The 16,116-nt window shown below is 44.9% G+C and overlaps 2 protein-coding genes across 2 annotated transcripts in view; one reads left to right on the forward strand and one right to left on the reverse strand.

Annotated features, from left to right (window-relative positions):
- Positions 1 to 1,260: 1,260 nt before the first annotated feature.
- osgin2 (oxidative stress induced growth inhibitor family member 2) lies at positions 1,261 to 5,351 on the forward strand (the record flags this gene model as incomplete). Its single annotated transcript, XM_083647363.1, has 5 exons — positions 1,261 to 1,346; positions 1,564 to 1,700; positions 1,780 to 1,968; positions 2,497 to 2,588; positions 4,172 to 5,351. The coding sequence occupies exons 1-5, from the start codon at positions 1,280 to 1,282 to the stop codon at positions 5,349 to 5,351; spliced, it is 1,665 nt and encodes a 554-aa protein (XP_083503489.1). The 5' UTR covers positions 1,261 to 1,279.
- A 3,633-nt stretch (positions 5,352 to 8,984) lies between these two features.
- Positions 8,985 to 16,116, reverse strand: part of nbn (nibrin) — a 17,667-nt gene continuing 10,535 nt past the window's right edge. Inside the window, exons 12-17 of the mRNA XM_083637985.1 lie at positions 15,729 to 16,116; positions 15,519 to 15,608; positions 15,008 to 15,148; positions 14,307 to 14,420; positions 14,152 to 14,201; positions 8,985 to 9,381 (exon numbers count right to left, since the gene is read on the reverse strand). The exon at positions 15,729 to 16,116 is cut by the window's right edge and continues 237 nt beyond it. Of these exons, the coding sequence (XP_083494111.1) occupies positions 9,348 to 9,381; positions 14,152 to 14,201; positions 14,307 to 14,420; positions 15,008 to 15,148; positions 15,519 to 15,608; positions 15,729 to 16,116 (817 nt within the window). The 3' untranslated portion in view covers positions 8,985 to 9,347. The remainder of the gene's footprint in view (positions 9,382 to 14,151; positions 14,202 to 14,306; positions 14,421 to 15,007; positions 15,149 to 15,518; positions 15,609 to 15,728) is intronic.

A 16,116-nucleotide genomic window follows, 5' to 3' on the forward strand; every position in this document is an offset into this window, starting at 1 on the left:
CTTCAGGCACCACTTTTTCTTGTTTTCTTTGTTTTTCTTTTCTTTGTTTTCTTTTCTGACTCCCCCCGACTGACTTTCCTCAGGCACCACCTTTTCTGTGTTTTTAAACAATGATTATTGGACTTGACAATTTGTCTCACCTGACTATAGCATGAATCAATTAATTAATTTATTATATGCTGTCTATTCATATTATTATTGCTGTTTATTATTATTGTTTATGCTGTCTGTTGTTGCTGGTTTGTACTGCTTTTCTATCAGTTTTATTGCTGTACTGTACATAATTTCTGTACGTCGCTTTGGATAAAAGCGTCTGAAAAAAAAAAAAAAAAAAAAAAAAAAAGGTAGAGTTTTGGACACAGGTTTCGGATTGCAACGGCAGTGTGGAAGCGGGGCAATACTGATTGCTAGGTTGTTGTTGCAGGTGTGTGATGTTTTGGCGGGACTGTGTGTGTGTGTGTGTGTGTGTGTGCGTGTGGGGGGCAGTATAGGGGGTGGCTGGTGGTTCTGAGAGGGAAGAGCATTGATGGTCTCTGGCCTGTCAGCATGCCAGGACCACATTCCTGCCCTGCTGCCGCGGTTGAAAAGGGCGGTAAAGACATAAACACGGCCGGCAGGATTAGGGTCCACTCGGAAGCGTGATCAGGGGGGATTTGCCGCCTGGCGGACACACAATGGCACTGTCGCGTAACACATAAACACACAGGGCACACAATGGCACTGTCGCGTAACACATCAACACACACTACACATTCTCAATGGCGACGTTTCACAACGGACCTGAGCCTACGTCAATCTGATTAGAACTCCCTTTTGTTTGGGAAGCGGCACCGGAGTTAACAGAGGCTAGCTCGCCGCAGGCCATGTTCGATAGGACAGGGGGGCAGGGGGGTGGTGTTGACGCTGGCGGCAAAGAGAAAGACTAGGGGCACGTTGTGTTGTGGCGGGGGGCGTGTGCACGTGTGTGTGAAGCCCAGACAGAGGGGGAGGGTCGTGGCTGTGTGTGGAAGAGAGGGGCAGAATAACAGGATGAATAGACGTGTTTGTGGGTCAGCTGATGGGGGGATGGAGACAACATAAAACAACAGTGAACAGCAGACACAAAGAGAGCGAGCCGGTATGAACCTGTCTCATCTAATCTGACCCAGACGTATGGAAGCACTGGGCGGACAAAGCGTGGAGCTCAAACTCAAAAGGACAGCCGGGATGTGTAGGAAGCAGCTTCAGCTCTCTCTCTTCTCCTCCTCTGCAGTGCCAGCTCTGGCTCCTGGCTGCAGCCATGCCTCTTCTGGAAGAAACCACTCTGCCTCAAGAGCACCCACCCACCCTTCCTGTGGTCATCATAGGTGAGCACATTACCCTCCTAACTTTGAAACATTTCCTTTGTTAGCCACATTTGGCAGATACTAACATGAAACACTCCCTTTGACCCTTTTCATCATAAAACCATGCTTTGTGCTTTATCTAACTTTGATCACCTAACATTTGTGTTGAATCATGGATTTGCAAGCTCCTATGTGATGCTCATCCATCACTTCCCTTTATACCTGGGCCTGTCTTTAGGAAATGGGCCATCAGGTATTTGTCTGTCCTACCTACTGAGTGGATACAAGCCTTACTTAGACCCTGGAACTGTCCACCCAAACCCGATACTATACCGAAAACTGCAGGAGACAAAGCACCTAGCCATCACTGAACAGGTAAAAACACATACGCATGCATGCAATACACATACCGCTATGGCCACGCAGTCACATCATGGTAGTGATCTTTCTGCAGGACCTGGAGTATTTGAGTGAGGGTCTGGAGGGGCGGTCAAGTAACCCTGTAGCAGTACTGTTTGACACACTACTGCATCCCAATGCTGACTTTGGCTACGAGTTCCCCCCTGTCCTACAGTGGAGGAGGGACCAACAGCACATCCCACATCTGGTGCTGGGCAGGGCAACACCTGGGGGTGCCTGGCATGTAAGCTACTCCTTTTGACCTTCCTCACCCTCACTAGTGACGTCTTCTTATGTCACTTCAATCAGGAAGACATGCATCTCCGCCCCTCTCTCTATCCAATCTCATTCAAACTTCTCTCTATCCAGTCACTGTTAACCAACGCATTCCCTCGCTTTCAATATCCAATCCGTGCAAGTCATCACTTTCCCTCTCACAGAACCAATCATCGAAGTCAGGGGTTCCCAACCTTTTTTGTGTCAAGGACCGGTAGATACATGGAAAAAAAAGTCACGGACCGGTTGTAAATTTTAATGGTTTTAGTTACATAATATATTTACTCACCAGGTGGCGACAAAGGGTAAATAACAGCCTTTTGTGTTGAACTGTATGTAGCCTACAGTACAGTATTTATGTTTTTGTTTCAACTACAAACATAAACCCCCCTAGTCTCTCCTGATTGAACTAACCACGTTCTCCGATAGTCATTCTCTTCTCGTCCTTCTTTGAAATAACATTTTATTTTGTTCCATCTCTCTCCATTTTCCTCAGGCAATGGAAGGCTCCATGCTAACTATTAGCCTTGGCATCTGGATGGAGCTTCCTGGGGTCAACTACAGAGACTTGGTCAATGGGAAATGCAGGTATTCAAAAGCTTGACAGCTTGGCGTCCGGGTAGTGTAGCGGTAGATTCCCTGCCTACCAACACGAGGGTCGCAGGTGTGGTGGTAAATTTAGTGGATTGAAACCCAAAAAACCTGCACCCAACGCTGAGTGAATTTCCCTGCCACCCAAGCTGTCATCAACCCCCGAAAGAAACAGTCGGAAGCAAATAGTTGAGTCCAGCTAGGGCTGCACGATATTGGAAAAAACTGACATTGCAATATTTTCTTATTCTGCGATATATATTGCGATATGAAAAAAAACAGGAATTTTCACCAAAAGTCTTGAATAGGTCTATCAAGCCTTGCTCATTTAAGAAGGTGGCCTAGTGGGTAACGTGCACGGTTGACGTAGTAGGAAGTGAGTGTGTTTTTAGCCGCAGCCAGGGTGAGTTGCAGGATCCTAAGTGAGTAAAGGTACTATAGTTAGTAGGAAAAGAGCTGAGAACGTCACAGAGAGGGCATGCATTACTGTATGTTATGAGTTAATTTGCCTTACTTGACATTGCATGCTCTGCGATGTGACTATTGCGCATGTGCACATTGCGATGACGATGCTGAAACGATATATTGTGCAGCCCTAAGTCCAGCCACGGTTTTCTGGTCCACCTTGCATCAGTGATGAGTTTATTGGTTCACAAAATTCCATCCAATAAACTCTTGAGTTGGAACCAAAAAGGATGATCATCACAAAACCAACTGCCTGAAATCATGTAGTCACATCTTTAATACTATAAGCTCGTCTCACAAATCTGTCATCCCCATTGGTCAGAAACGGATCTCCAACTTTTTTTTACTGGTATTGCTCTAAAACAACAGATTATTTCGTAATGTGGAACATTTCGCAATCAGTATCACACAAGTATTACACCATGTCCAGTTGTTCCTGTCATTCAAAAACATTTAGGTTTAAACCAGATCTGACCAGCTTTCAGCACAGACAATCATAACCTGTCACCCCTTCGCCGCTTTCTGAGTGGACTTAGTGCAATACAACGCATGCTATCAGGAAGATTTTAGTTGGCGCAGGATGTATATACAGTATGTATGTATGCACCTCGGGATGTGAAGATATACACCTCCACACAGGTTCGTAATCGTATCCACGTGTTACCTCCGGCTTGGTCGGGCGTCCATACAGGCACGATTGGCTGTGCCTGAGGGTGGGAAGCCGGATTGGGGGTATGTGTCCTGGTCGCTGCACTAGCGCCTCCTCTGGTCGGGCAGGGCGCCTGGTCGGGGTGGAAGGGAACTGGTGGGAATAGTGTGATCCTCCAACGTGCTACGTGCTACCGGTGAAGCTCCCCCTGTCAGGTGAAAAGAAGCGGCTGGCAACTGCACGTCGGAGGAAGTATGGTGCTAGCCTCAGCTCTCCCCAGATCGGCAGAGGGTGGAGCAGCGACTGGGACAGCCAATAGGGCAGCATGGGGATAAATTGGCCAAGTATAATTGGGGAGAAAATGGGGAGAAATCAGAAAAATAGTAAAAAAAAAAAAAAAAGAAAAGAAAGATTGACACCTCCCAGTTGTATTCTCTTCTCCTCATCCCCTCTCTCTTCTCTCTAGGGATGTAACCAGTGACAGGGCCACCCCAGAGGAGATATCATCCTATTATCGCAACTATGTGCAGCTAATGGGCCTCCAAAAGAACTTTGCTGACAACACCTATGTGACCTCTGTGCAGAAGCTCTGCCGGGGTCACGAGGGGGAGGGGTTGGAGAATGGGCACACCGGTCAAGGTGATGGAGGGGTGGGCGACGGGGGGAATGGGGACTTTCAGGGAAATGGAGTTGAATGTGAAGACAGTGGAGGCGGGGCTCTCTGGGAAGTAAGGGGATATCAGCAGGTGCAGAACGATACCCATGTCCCCTTCTCTCTGTTTGCAGAGAATGTCGTTCTGGCCACGGGTGCGTTTGATTCACCTGCTCGACTAGGTGTAGAGGGGGAGGAGCTGCCATTTGTATTCCACAGCATCTCAGAGCTGGGATTGGCTGTAAGCCGTAGCAAACTGGATCTGAACTCTGACCCGGTTTTAATTGTAGGTGCTGGTTTAAGTGCTGCAGATGCAGTTCTGTGTGCGTGCAACAGCAACATTTCCGTGCTGCATGTCTTTCGCAAACACTTAGACGACTCTGACCTCATCTTCAAACAGCTGCCCAAGACCCTGTACCCAGAATATCACAAAGTCTATCACATGATGTGCTCCCAGACCCACACAAACATGGCTCCCTCCTCTGCTTCAAACAGACCCCAGGCAGCAAGCATTGCTTCCTCAGTCTGTGCCAAGATGTGTTCAAAACCCCAACATGCCACCACTAACATGGCTGCAAATGGCAGTCCCAGCCTGTTCCCAGACTACACCAGCTTCCCTGAACACTGTGTGGTGTCCTTCCAGTCCGACATGAAGTGTCTACTGCAGGGGAACAACTCCCTCAAGGCATTCAAGATCTCTATGGCCCTCGTGCTGATCGGGACCAACCCTAACTTGTTTTTTCTGAAGGGGCAGGGCCAGTACCTGGGCTTGGATCCAGCAAAGCCCATCTCCTGCAAGCAGAACCCCATTGACATCCACCCTTACACTTTTGAGTGCACTAAAGAACCAGGTCTGTTTGCCATGGGCCCACTGGTGGGAGACAACTTTGTACGCTTTTTGAAGGGTGGTGCTTTAGGCATTGCCTCCTGTCTGCTGAAGAGATTCAAGAAGAAAGGGAAGCTCATCTCCAACAGCGTGCATAACTTCATTTGAAAGGATGATATCAGCTGCAGTATTATGTTGGCTGTAGGATGCCGATTTCAAGAGCATTTACCAATAGATGTAATAGGTGAAGGGAAAACTAAGTTTTTCATCTTTTCATCGTGTATGCAGTGTTTTCTCATCAAAATGATTTTTTATTATTATTATTTTTTTTTTACAATTTTTGGAGACCAAAAAGACAATGGATGTATGCACATTCGTTTCTATAGAAACAAAAGACAGCATGCAATTCTTGTCTGACTTCGTAAGAAGTCCCCAGAAGTCCAAGCTGCAGTGTGCCAATGTTCTGTGGTTAACCTCTCCACTACATGGACCTTATTTTCTTCAGGGTTATTTATTTGTTCACCATGTGTCTTGTCTTTCCATACAACCCAAGCTTCCCATCTTCTACCAACACTTAACCAGCTTTCGTATCACATTTTTATTTGGGCCAGTTGGAACCGTATAGCTACAGTTCTGTAAGTGATGAACATTGACAGAACAATCTATGATCCCAACATATCATCTGAGAGAGTAACACAACCGCAAGTGGCAACGGTCCGCAATATGGAATCCACACAAGACTTCTCTCAGAAGATGTGACCTAACAAGTTCATGGCTAAACAAGCTTTATGTTCCTGATGATTCTGAGCAGACACCCACACCCTGTGCTTGTCTCATCTCAGATGGTCCTTCCTTTAGCTGCTATTGTAGGTAGTTGGAGCCATATACTAAGATAAATGTTTAAGAAATCTGACCTGGTACTTTACTTGCAGTGCTACTAAAAGGCTTTCTATGCAAATACCTTCACTTGCAGACCTGAATGTATTCTTGGACAGTCATGGCTAATTCACTGTGTGCGTCACGTTTGGATTCAACTGACCTAGCATAAGATATGGTCATTAACTTCAGTCCTTGGAAGATAATTGCCAAATATACGAGGCTACGCTTTAATATAGTGTAGTCAGTCATCATTCATTTTGCCATGATAATCTAGCAATTCTGGCACAGCCTATGGGGACATTCACAACAAAGCGTTTTTGGAGCTGCCAGCACCTTTCTGCAATTCATTCTCTATGTAAGGACGCGCTAAACGTGCTCTTATTTCAAGGAATGCACCTGGCGTTTAAACGCTGGTGGCGTCTCGTTTTTTTGGCGGAGCGCTCTGGCCGTTTTAAAGCTGAAAAAGTTGAACATTTGGAGGAAAAGCGCGCTGCTCGTCTTTTCACTCCTACATTTTCTCCTCCCAGAGGGATCCTCAACCTCCGCTGCTGTCAGAATTGGCAATAATCTGGCTTTCATGTTGTCAGTGAACAACATCAAACAGACAAAACCAGCTGGCTACCGTCCATGTATTCGTTGTGTCCTAATCTGTACTGCGCGCGACTGCAGGGGAAAACAAAACGAAGCGCAAAAAAAACGCTCCGTGCGCTGTTTTGTGCACAATGGAAGCGCTCTCGACATGATTTCCATAGCGTTCTGACTGAAAAAAGCGCTTTGGGTGTGAATGCCGCCTGAACCAGTTCATCTGAATCGATGTCCGCCGGCCAATTTGTGTAGTCCGCCATCTAGTGGCGCCGCCATTACTGCGGTACCGTTGCAGACTGCAGTAACGCTATGCCAAATGAATGACAGCGTCATGAGCTGGTTTGATGACCTGGGCCCCCAGTTACTGATGAAGGTACTATCTTATTATGGATGGGGATAGTAATTATTCAAATTGTAAATAGCGGAAAAAAGACCACTTAATGAGCCGCATTTCAAGTACGTTAACGTTACTGTAACTAGCTAGCTAGCATAAACAATCAAGTTGCATGTAATCATCGCACACCAATTGCATTAGTAAAAATTTTAAAAAATACAAATGTTTTTTTATAGGTATTCGAGAGTATTGTATTAATCGCCTGGCTTGTGATGAGCAACAGAATGCCAACTACAGGTCTCTTATAGAGGGTCAAACTGACCTGAGCTCGGGATGGATTGGCCAAATATTGCACTCTACCAGATGATGAACACATCATTCTGAAAAGACCTGTCCGATATTCACAGTCCATCAACAACCATCATAATGTTGACATAACCCATGTCATAATCAACGTTAGCTTAGGCTAGGCAGCTGCATGCTACTCATTATGAGGTGAAATAACGTTAGCGATTTACGACTGTTAACCAAAACCTACCGTGCTGTCTATATTTGTTTATGTATGGTTTCAGACAGGGGCACTCTTCATGTAGTAAAGGCTTGTGTATTTCACATTCGATTCTCTTCCAAAGCTGAAGTTTGCCACTACTGTTGGAGCAGCTGAGAGCTGGAGAGGCCGCTCGCTGCAGTACATCTCCTCCCTTCTGGAGCCAAAACCCCTCCCCTCTGGAGGGATTGATGAAGCTAGCCACACTCAAACTCGTGAGGGTCATTGCTACAGCTTCTTCCCGATTTCCTAGACATCATTGTCAAAAGTAACGTTGAATAAAAATGTAAACGTAGAAAAATATCAGGAAAAATATACACTCGAGGACAGCTTGCATTCAAATGCGCGCGCCGCGTATTTCCCCCATGAGCCACCGCAGTAATGGCGGCTTGTTTACATCCGGGACTTCGCCGGATTCGGCAGGGGCAGGGATGGGGGTGCAAAAAACAAACACACAGACAAAAAAAAAGCCGAGTTGATAGATTACCATCTAAATCATGTATTTTTATATTGTTGGTGAACCAATTCTAAGCATCAACATTGTATTTTTGTTAGCTTGTCTTATTGTTAACCATTTGAATTTTTACATATTTTGGCAGACTCTGCAAAGGCTAACAAAACACTCCAACTAACCAGAAGGCCTGTGTGTTTCTATACAATTCTCCTGGCATGTTTCATACAGTTTCACAGAAAACATACACTATACTTTCCATGTTGTGCCAAACAATTGTTGTGAGGAGTGACAGTTGGGAACTGCTGAGGAGTGACAGTTAGGGCTCTGCTTTCCCAGTTTTATTTATTTTCTTTGTAAGTTATTTAGTCACCGTTTGCAAACCGTGTGTTAATTGCATAACTTCTGTGCATGCCACTCGTGCACAGATCATGGTGCGTTTATTGTATGAGATACTTAATTGATCCCTGTGTAGGGGGAACTCTCTTTTTGCTTGCCCCTCTCCATGGTGGGATCGCAGCACAGGGTAAGCTACAGAGCAGCACCCTGGAGCTAGCAGGGATCGAGTGTGTTTCCCAGGGACGTTTCAGTAATGCGGATGCTTGCTGACATGGGGGCTTGAACCCTGATTCTCTCGTTGGAGACCAAGCTCCTTTCTCCCTGTTGCCCCCAAAAGAAAAATACCATTATTGCTGCAAATTCAGGCTGAATCCTAGGTCAACTCCAAACTCATACTTGGCACTTACTGCGGATATAAGGGGGCAAGGTAGGTTATCTGTATATAAAAGGCTTGCAGATGTTTTGGCATGGCGATTAATTATCTTGGAGTTTGAGATCTGTGCAAGTGCCTCAGTTGGTTTCATGGAGGAAACGGCAACACTTGAATCCCTCTCTTCTTCCCAGGAACACATTTGGTCTGTATTTAACAACAAGGAATAGCTGCTTTGTGCATGTAGACTTCACTCTCTTGTACAATTGAAAAGGGTTTTTAATGTTTTATATGCTGTATTTTTTATTATTGACGAATAAAAAACTTTTTGAAAAACTTTGAATGTGAAACGTTTGTTTTATACATTGCTTGCTGTCATATGGTTTAGTGTAGACAATGAAAAGATTTCTGCCAACATGTTGCTGCCAGCAACGACAGAAAGAACACATACACATAAAACGTTTGCCATTGGTAACGTTTTCTGGCCATTTTAGTACAAAAATCAATAGTTAATTGACATTATTGTTGAAGTGCAAATAATGGGAGTCCTAACAAATGAGTCCTTGCTATGTAGGGTGTTGAACTGTTGGGAGTTTGACATACTTCCTGTCGTGCCTTCAAAATAAATTCCCTCTGCAGGACCTCTAGATGCAGGCGTTTCATCTTCTCTTGGTTTGTTTGAGGGGGTTGTACCTAAACGCACACACACACACACACACACACACACACACACACACACACAGACACACACACACACACAAAACATATGTTTAACTTGTAAGAGTGTCCATGCTGTGATGCCTGACGTCGGGCTTTTAACATTCGCTGATGGATCATTCCTCAATGTCCTTAGTGGCATTTTGAATAAACATTGAAAATAGCCCAAATTAAGTGCTGTAAAACACAGACAGTGTTTGAACAGCTTAAAGCAAACATCCTTCCTATAAAGCACGTCTGGAGGCTTCATTTAGACCTACCCAAAAAATAAAGGATTGTTTTCTTAGCAGCAGAGTCTGTTCCCGGGCTACGCATGACTGACTGAGCACCATGACTCAGTGATCAAACAGCTCAGCCGTGACACCCCGTCCCCCCCCCCCCCCACACACACACACACACACACACACACACACACACAAAATCAATCTCACACTGTCTCTTTTCTGCTTAGCCAAAGAAAACACAGCAGCCTCAGCGCCAGCTTACATCACCATCATTGCCTTGGCAACCGCTCACACTGCTGTGACGGAGGAATTGCAAAGTTCTGATTGGTTAAACAGTCGGTGTGTGCGAAATACAGGGGGTCTTTGGGGGCGGGGGTTCCGAGACCCCTTGATTGACACTTGAGACGGCGTGAAAGCCTCAACAACAAAATATTTTTCACTTTCAATTGTCACTAAAATGTATTTTAAACGTTTACTATTCCCAGTATTCATTATTCAAGTTGCAGTCTCGTAGACACGAGTTCACGACTTCCATTTAAAGGCAGCAATAGACACAGTGGCAAGAGACATCTGTGATGTTGAGTTGGAGGCGGAGTCCCTTTTGCACATTGCACATCTCAATTGTCACCTGCTTCTCTTTATCTACATCTCCTTCGTGATTGGCCTAGATTTAATAGTGGAAATAATAGCTTTTACCTGCATTCACCTCAACAGAGTACTTCATTAGAAGAGTCAACAGGAGTGTGAATCAAATGGCTACTGTGTAAGCCTGACTGAAGCAGGTCTTCCTGCCATCAGGTTTCATCTGACCCACTCTCTCTCTTCTCCTTTCCCCCTCTCCTCTCTTCCCTTCCATCTCTTCCTTTTTATAAGCTTCATATAAGTTGTTCATTTCCATTTGTTGACTGTGTTAGTTAGACTTAGCTAGACACAGTCTCTGTAAAATCCTCTGAGACATGCTTGTGAATTAGGGCTATACAAATGAACGTGGCTTGACTTGAGTCTGTTAACATGTATCAATGTGTATTAAAGACAGCAAATAATAAACTGTGCCCAGCTCTGCCCTGATGGCCGGTCAGAGGAGCCTCTGTTGGTATGCAGAATGTCTGTAACAAGATGTTATCAAGGTGGTCGGCGTTGGGGGCAACCGTGTGCCATGGAGGCGCGGTGAGTCTGCAGATTTTCATTCCAATCTAAAGCCTCATTCAGACCGGCCTTGAAAGCGGTAAATGTTACGGAATATGTAATCTGTGCCTCTGATGTGAAAGTGGTGTTTGCGGAGTGGTGGATAATTGTGTTACGCCTTTCGTTCCGCCAGTGGAGGTAGTCATAGCGCCGGATCAGCCTCCACCCTGCCTCCACCTGAAAGTGTAGGAGCGGCGACACGGAACAGAGGTGCGAGTGGGTGTGATGTCCTGATCTCCTGATGACTAAGTAGGTTAGGCTATTTATGCTCAAACAATGTTGACATTAGTAGGCAAAATGAACAGATATAATAATAAGCTTCAGAGGACATGTCTGTCTGTGGTGAGTCGGTCTGAGGATATTATTCCCTATGTTCTTCAGTCTCTCCTCAAAACAATCCCAATGTTTGGGGAAACCAGCTCCAGAACTGCAATCTGTCGTAGTCTGTTGTGCATTCCCTCCGGAAAACAACCAACGTTATAGTGTTCATGTGCATTTATAGCCTACTATTCCCCCGACGACGAGTAACGTTAAGCAAACTGCAGCTGTTTGACATGCGGGCATCCGCTTTCAGAACGGACTTAGGCTAATTAGGCCACTTCATGGGAATAATTTGCTTTACAAAAAACTGGAACCAAAAGGTAAGATTTAGCCTTGTACCTAATACATGATGGTGCCTCAGTGATCCATAAAGTCGATCAGATGAATATTGAAAGCCTTGTTACCATGCTGCATGTGGACAACACTTTCTGCGTTGTCGGCATATTTGGCTTTCTCTTTGATGTCTTACGACCAGCTGTTGAGAGCTGCTGCGCGTACATGGTCATGTTTTCGTTGTTTTCGTTCCTCATACAGTAGCCTAGACTATAATCTGATTCTGCACATGAAAATATGTATATATAATATAATTATAATATAATTATATTATTATTATAATTATATTATATATATACATACATATATATATATATATATATATATATATATATATATATATATATATATATATATATATATATCCTACATATCTTTTCACCGGACTTGGTGACCAGCATAATTTTAATTTGACGGACTTTGATTAATTATAATAAGGAAACTCAGTGCTCATGGTTCACCCTCATTTCAATCCGGGAGGGGTGGATGCTATGATTGCCATCTGAAAATGCACTCCGGGGCGGAAAAATATGGCAGGGCTGCTTGGTCTTGTGTGAAAGCATTTCCTGTGGCAAGGCTGCTGGCGTTCTAAAAGGCAATATTGCGCGATCTCTGTGTGAAAGTGGCTTAACTCTGCAGCAGGTGACTTCAGTGATTAGCAAACCTTCACCAGAGAGGAGGAACCTATCATGAAAACCTGCCTCTACCAGTAGTCTACAGGCAAATTCTCCATACCAACAAAAGCTCATCTAAACTGGCATTTTGAGAGCTATGCAGAGAATCCTCTCTAATCCTAATCCTCTCTGCCTGGTTGAATGATTTCTCATGATGAAAATCACCTGCTTGACAGAATTGTTCTTCTTCACCATCAGAGTAAACCAAACACCTTGATAACTTCTTGATCTGTACAGGCATACCTGCATACCTCTACCATACCAAGGAAGTATTACTAGAGACCATCTTGCAATGGGCAGTGCTAAATCAGAGGACAAAAGGGCAGGTGCTTGAGCACCAACTGGGGTCCATCTGTGCACGTGCCTGGTCTTGTTGCAGAGCATATTTGTTGCGTGGTTGGTTGTGTAGTTGTGTGAGTGGCCTGCTTGTTAGCAATATTAGCCTTGGTGATATGTGTGTGTGTACATCTGTATAGCTTTGTTGATTGCCTTGGCTTGCATCCATGAAACCTTGTAGCTATATTGCGTATTGACTTCAGCATAACACTGGAGACTAGGTAGGTGGGACCCCCTCCTTCCCCCCCGATTGTCACTGGGTATTTCGCACGCTGGTTAAACTGACAACAAGCTTCAATGCCCCCAAATCTCTCTCAATTAATTGTTTACACCACCTGATTATAAGGGCTGGGATTGGATAGTTAGGATCTTTTAATCAGAGTTAGGAAGAGCTACTTTTCTTTTTACCCCCTTGCCCCTCATAATAGATTAGACACCTTAACACATTGAGTGCCAGCCATTTTTTCAATCCTGTAGGTAAGTTGTGCCAGGAGGATTCTGGCTCATTTTACAAGAGCCGAGGATTATTTTCTGTTAAGACTTCGTGAACACCAATCATCTAAAAAGAACTAATAGAATGTGTGCTTTCTCTGTCTAAAAGAGTTAGTTTGCAGAGTTAGTAGTTATGTAGATATTAGCCGTTGAGTACAGCATGGTTTCAGAGATTTTCAGAGAGTTCAGAGATAAATGGATTTTTAGAACCACCTCACGTGCCTGTGATTATGGGTGCCCTTGGGCAAGTCTGTATACTGTATTGTGTGTGTGTGTGTGTGTGTGTGTGTGTGTGTGTGTGTTCGCGCGTTGCTCCGCGGCTCTGAGAGGAAGAGATCTCTGTCCGTTCTTTGCCCCCACAGCGTGTCTGTCTCCCACTCTGTGTTCTCTCTCTCTCTCTCTCTCTCTCTCTCTCTCTCTCTCTCTCTCTCTCTCTCCTCTCTCCTCTCTCCTCTCTCCTCTCTCCTCTCTCTCCTCTCTCTCCTCTCTCTCCTCTCTCTCCTCTCTCTCCTCTCTCTCTCTCTCCTCTCTCTCTCTCTCGGGACTAGAGAGAGAGAGAGAGAGAGAGAGAGTGTGTGTGTGTCTCCAAACTCCTCCCTCCGTCTGTGCTGCGGAGGGAGGAGGCTCCGCGGCCGCTCTCGGCAGTCTGGACTGTAAAACTGTTCGTTTCTTGAGGTGTCGGCTGAGAGCTTTGAAGAAGCTTTTGCGATTCTGGTCTTATTTATGCGCAAAGGTACTCGAGTGTGTGTGTGTGCGCGCGTGCGCGCGCGCGTGTGTGTGTGTGTGTGTGTGTGTGTGTGTGTGTGTGTGAAATCGAAAGAGTTTTCGCCCAGCTATTTCCTCGAAAATTAGACTGGCTTTCCAGCGGACCCGTGGCTGTGGCTTTCTCTCTGTCTGGAGAACTGTCGCCACTTAGTGGTCGGTAAAATAGATTATACACATTCTCTTCCTCCAATATTGATATAGAAGACGTAAAAGGGGTTAATTGATGTCCCACCGTCAAAAAAAAAAATGTTTATGTAAGACGAGATATCTCGTCTTTGGCACTCAACGGGTGGATTATGTAAGACGAGATATCTCGTCCATGGCACTCAAGGTGTTAAATGGGTTTTTGGGGTTGAAATGTCAGGATCATAACAGGACTTTCTCACGTACAATGAAAATCAAATCCATTTCCTCACCTGAAAAGGTCATCCCCTACAATCTCCTCATCCTTGCTTTGACGCTCCTCCTAAAACAAACAGATTGAGATTTTGAATGTGAGGAATAGGGCAAATCACAGATAGGCACACAGAGAGAGGGAGAGAGAGAGAGAGAGAGAGAAACACTAAGGTACCTCAGCTGCATCTCTCAGCCATTCATCCAGCTCTGCATTCTTTTCCCTGTTGTGGGCCAGCAGATCAGACCCTCCAATGATGTGGGCTGAAGCTTCTGCACCTGGGACCGGGATCTGTCACATACACACAAGGACATGATATGAACAAATACAAAAGATACATGAGGCAGGTTTGTCACCAGGACCTATAAGCTCCCCTAACAGACTTACCAGAGACTAACAGGCAATGTACACCAGATGCGTTGCGGATCTGGTCAAACTGCCGGATCAACTCTCACCCTTGTTAATCGATGGGCGATACATGCGGTACATAAGAATTACACACCTGTTCTCGTACCGGAGCCGTACCACATCTGTTCCGGAGGTGGTGGACATTAGCCCTAAGACTTTTGCCTCCCCGGCCGGCTAATGGAAACTTAATTTGTTTTCACCAACTATCTATATAAAAAGGTGAGCTGTATCATCAGGTTCACACTACACTTGTTGACATATACTGTATGCAACTAAAAGCATTTCACTGCAAACTTGAGAGTCTGTCAGAATCTAAGTGCACCCAAGTTTTATAATTTTATTAAGTACTGGCTATGAATTTCAAAATATTTCAGTGTTCAGAGGGTTTTACTCTCCCAAATAAGTAAGGGGCTTGGTTAAAATAAGTTATAAAGTATGTTGATTTTGTGTACACATCATCTTCGACTGACCTTGCGGAAGCATTTGAAATTCTTTGTGGAGCAGTTGCCCTGCCTCTGCTGTGGTTTGGTTTTTGGAGCTTCTGCCACAGTGAGAGTCTTAAACTCCACCAACACCAGCCTTTTAGGAAGGTCTTCATCCATCTCCGACACCTGCAAAACAACACAGAAGGAATTGGAATTTGTGTGATGGAGAGGTTATACTATTTTAAAGCATAGATTATATTTACTGAATTTTGGTCAGGTCATTCTCTTTTGGGACTGAAAATAAGAGTCAAATATGAAACAAACACACAAGGAGAGAAGTTTAGATAACAGTAATCTGGCTTTCAGGCAATTGTATGATGTATCCATCCTAAGTGACTGCTTTGTAATGCATGTGGGTACTGTACACATTACAACACATTGTCTTGGCCCCCTCCCAAACACATAGCCAGCATACAGTAGGCAGCACGGGTAGAGCCAGAAAAAAGTGCTTATCCTGAGAGAGCCGAGGCAGTGAAAGTCTCTTCACAGGACTTACTGGGGCCTCGTGTTTGACTGTGGCCGGTTTCAGAGGGGTCTCCTGCTCTCCTTTAGGTTGGCCCAGATCTATATTGAGTAGTTCTGCATCCTAGAGCAAAACAAAGAGTGGAAAATGTACAAGACTAGTTCAATGTAAACTGATATCAAAAGAAGAATGAAAGCATTCCTGTGTGCTATGTGTAATAAAATATATAGCAGCTATCCTCACCACAATATAAGACACCTCCTCATCTTTAAACGGCTGTAATTGCTGAGTTCTACTGCCTGAAGACCCAGCCGCTGGAGGATTGCTGGACATTTGATTAGTTGTCTTGTTTTCTGAAGGAGGCAGCTTTTGTCTCTTGGTGGAGGAACTATGTTCTCCAATTTCTAGGCTCTGGTTTCTATTGGATGCTGGATCTTCTTCCAGGCCCGCACGTGGCTTTTGGTTTGTTTTGCCATTCTCCTCTGGGTCCGCCCGTTTTCTCTTACATGTAGACGGAAATTCCACAGCATTTAAGGCCTTTTTCTCTTCCGCTGGGTGACGTTCCACCGGCTGTGCTTGCTGGCCTTGACTGTCTGAGGTCTGCTTATCGAAATAGTCCATATCCTCAGAC

The sequence above is a fragment of the Poromitra crassiceps genome (assembly GCF_964638095.1).
Source record: "Poromitra crassiceps genome assembly, chromosome: 1".
Classification (NCBI taxonomy): Eukaryota; Metazoa; Chordata; class Actinopteri; order Beryciformes; family Melamphaidae; genus Poromitra; species Poromitra crassiceps.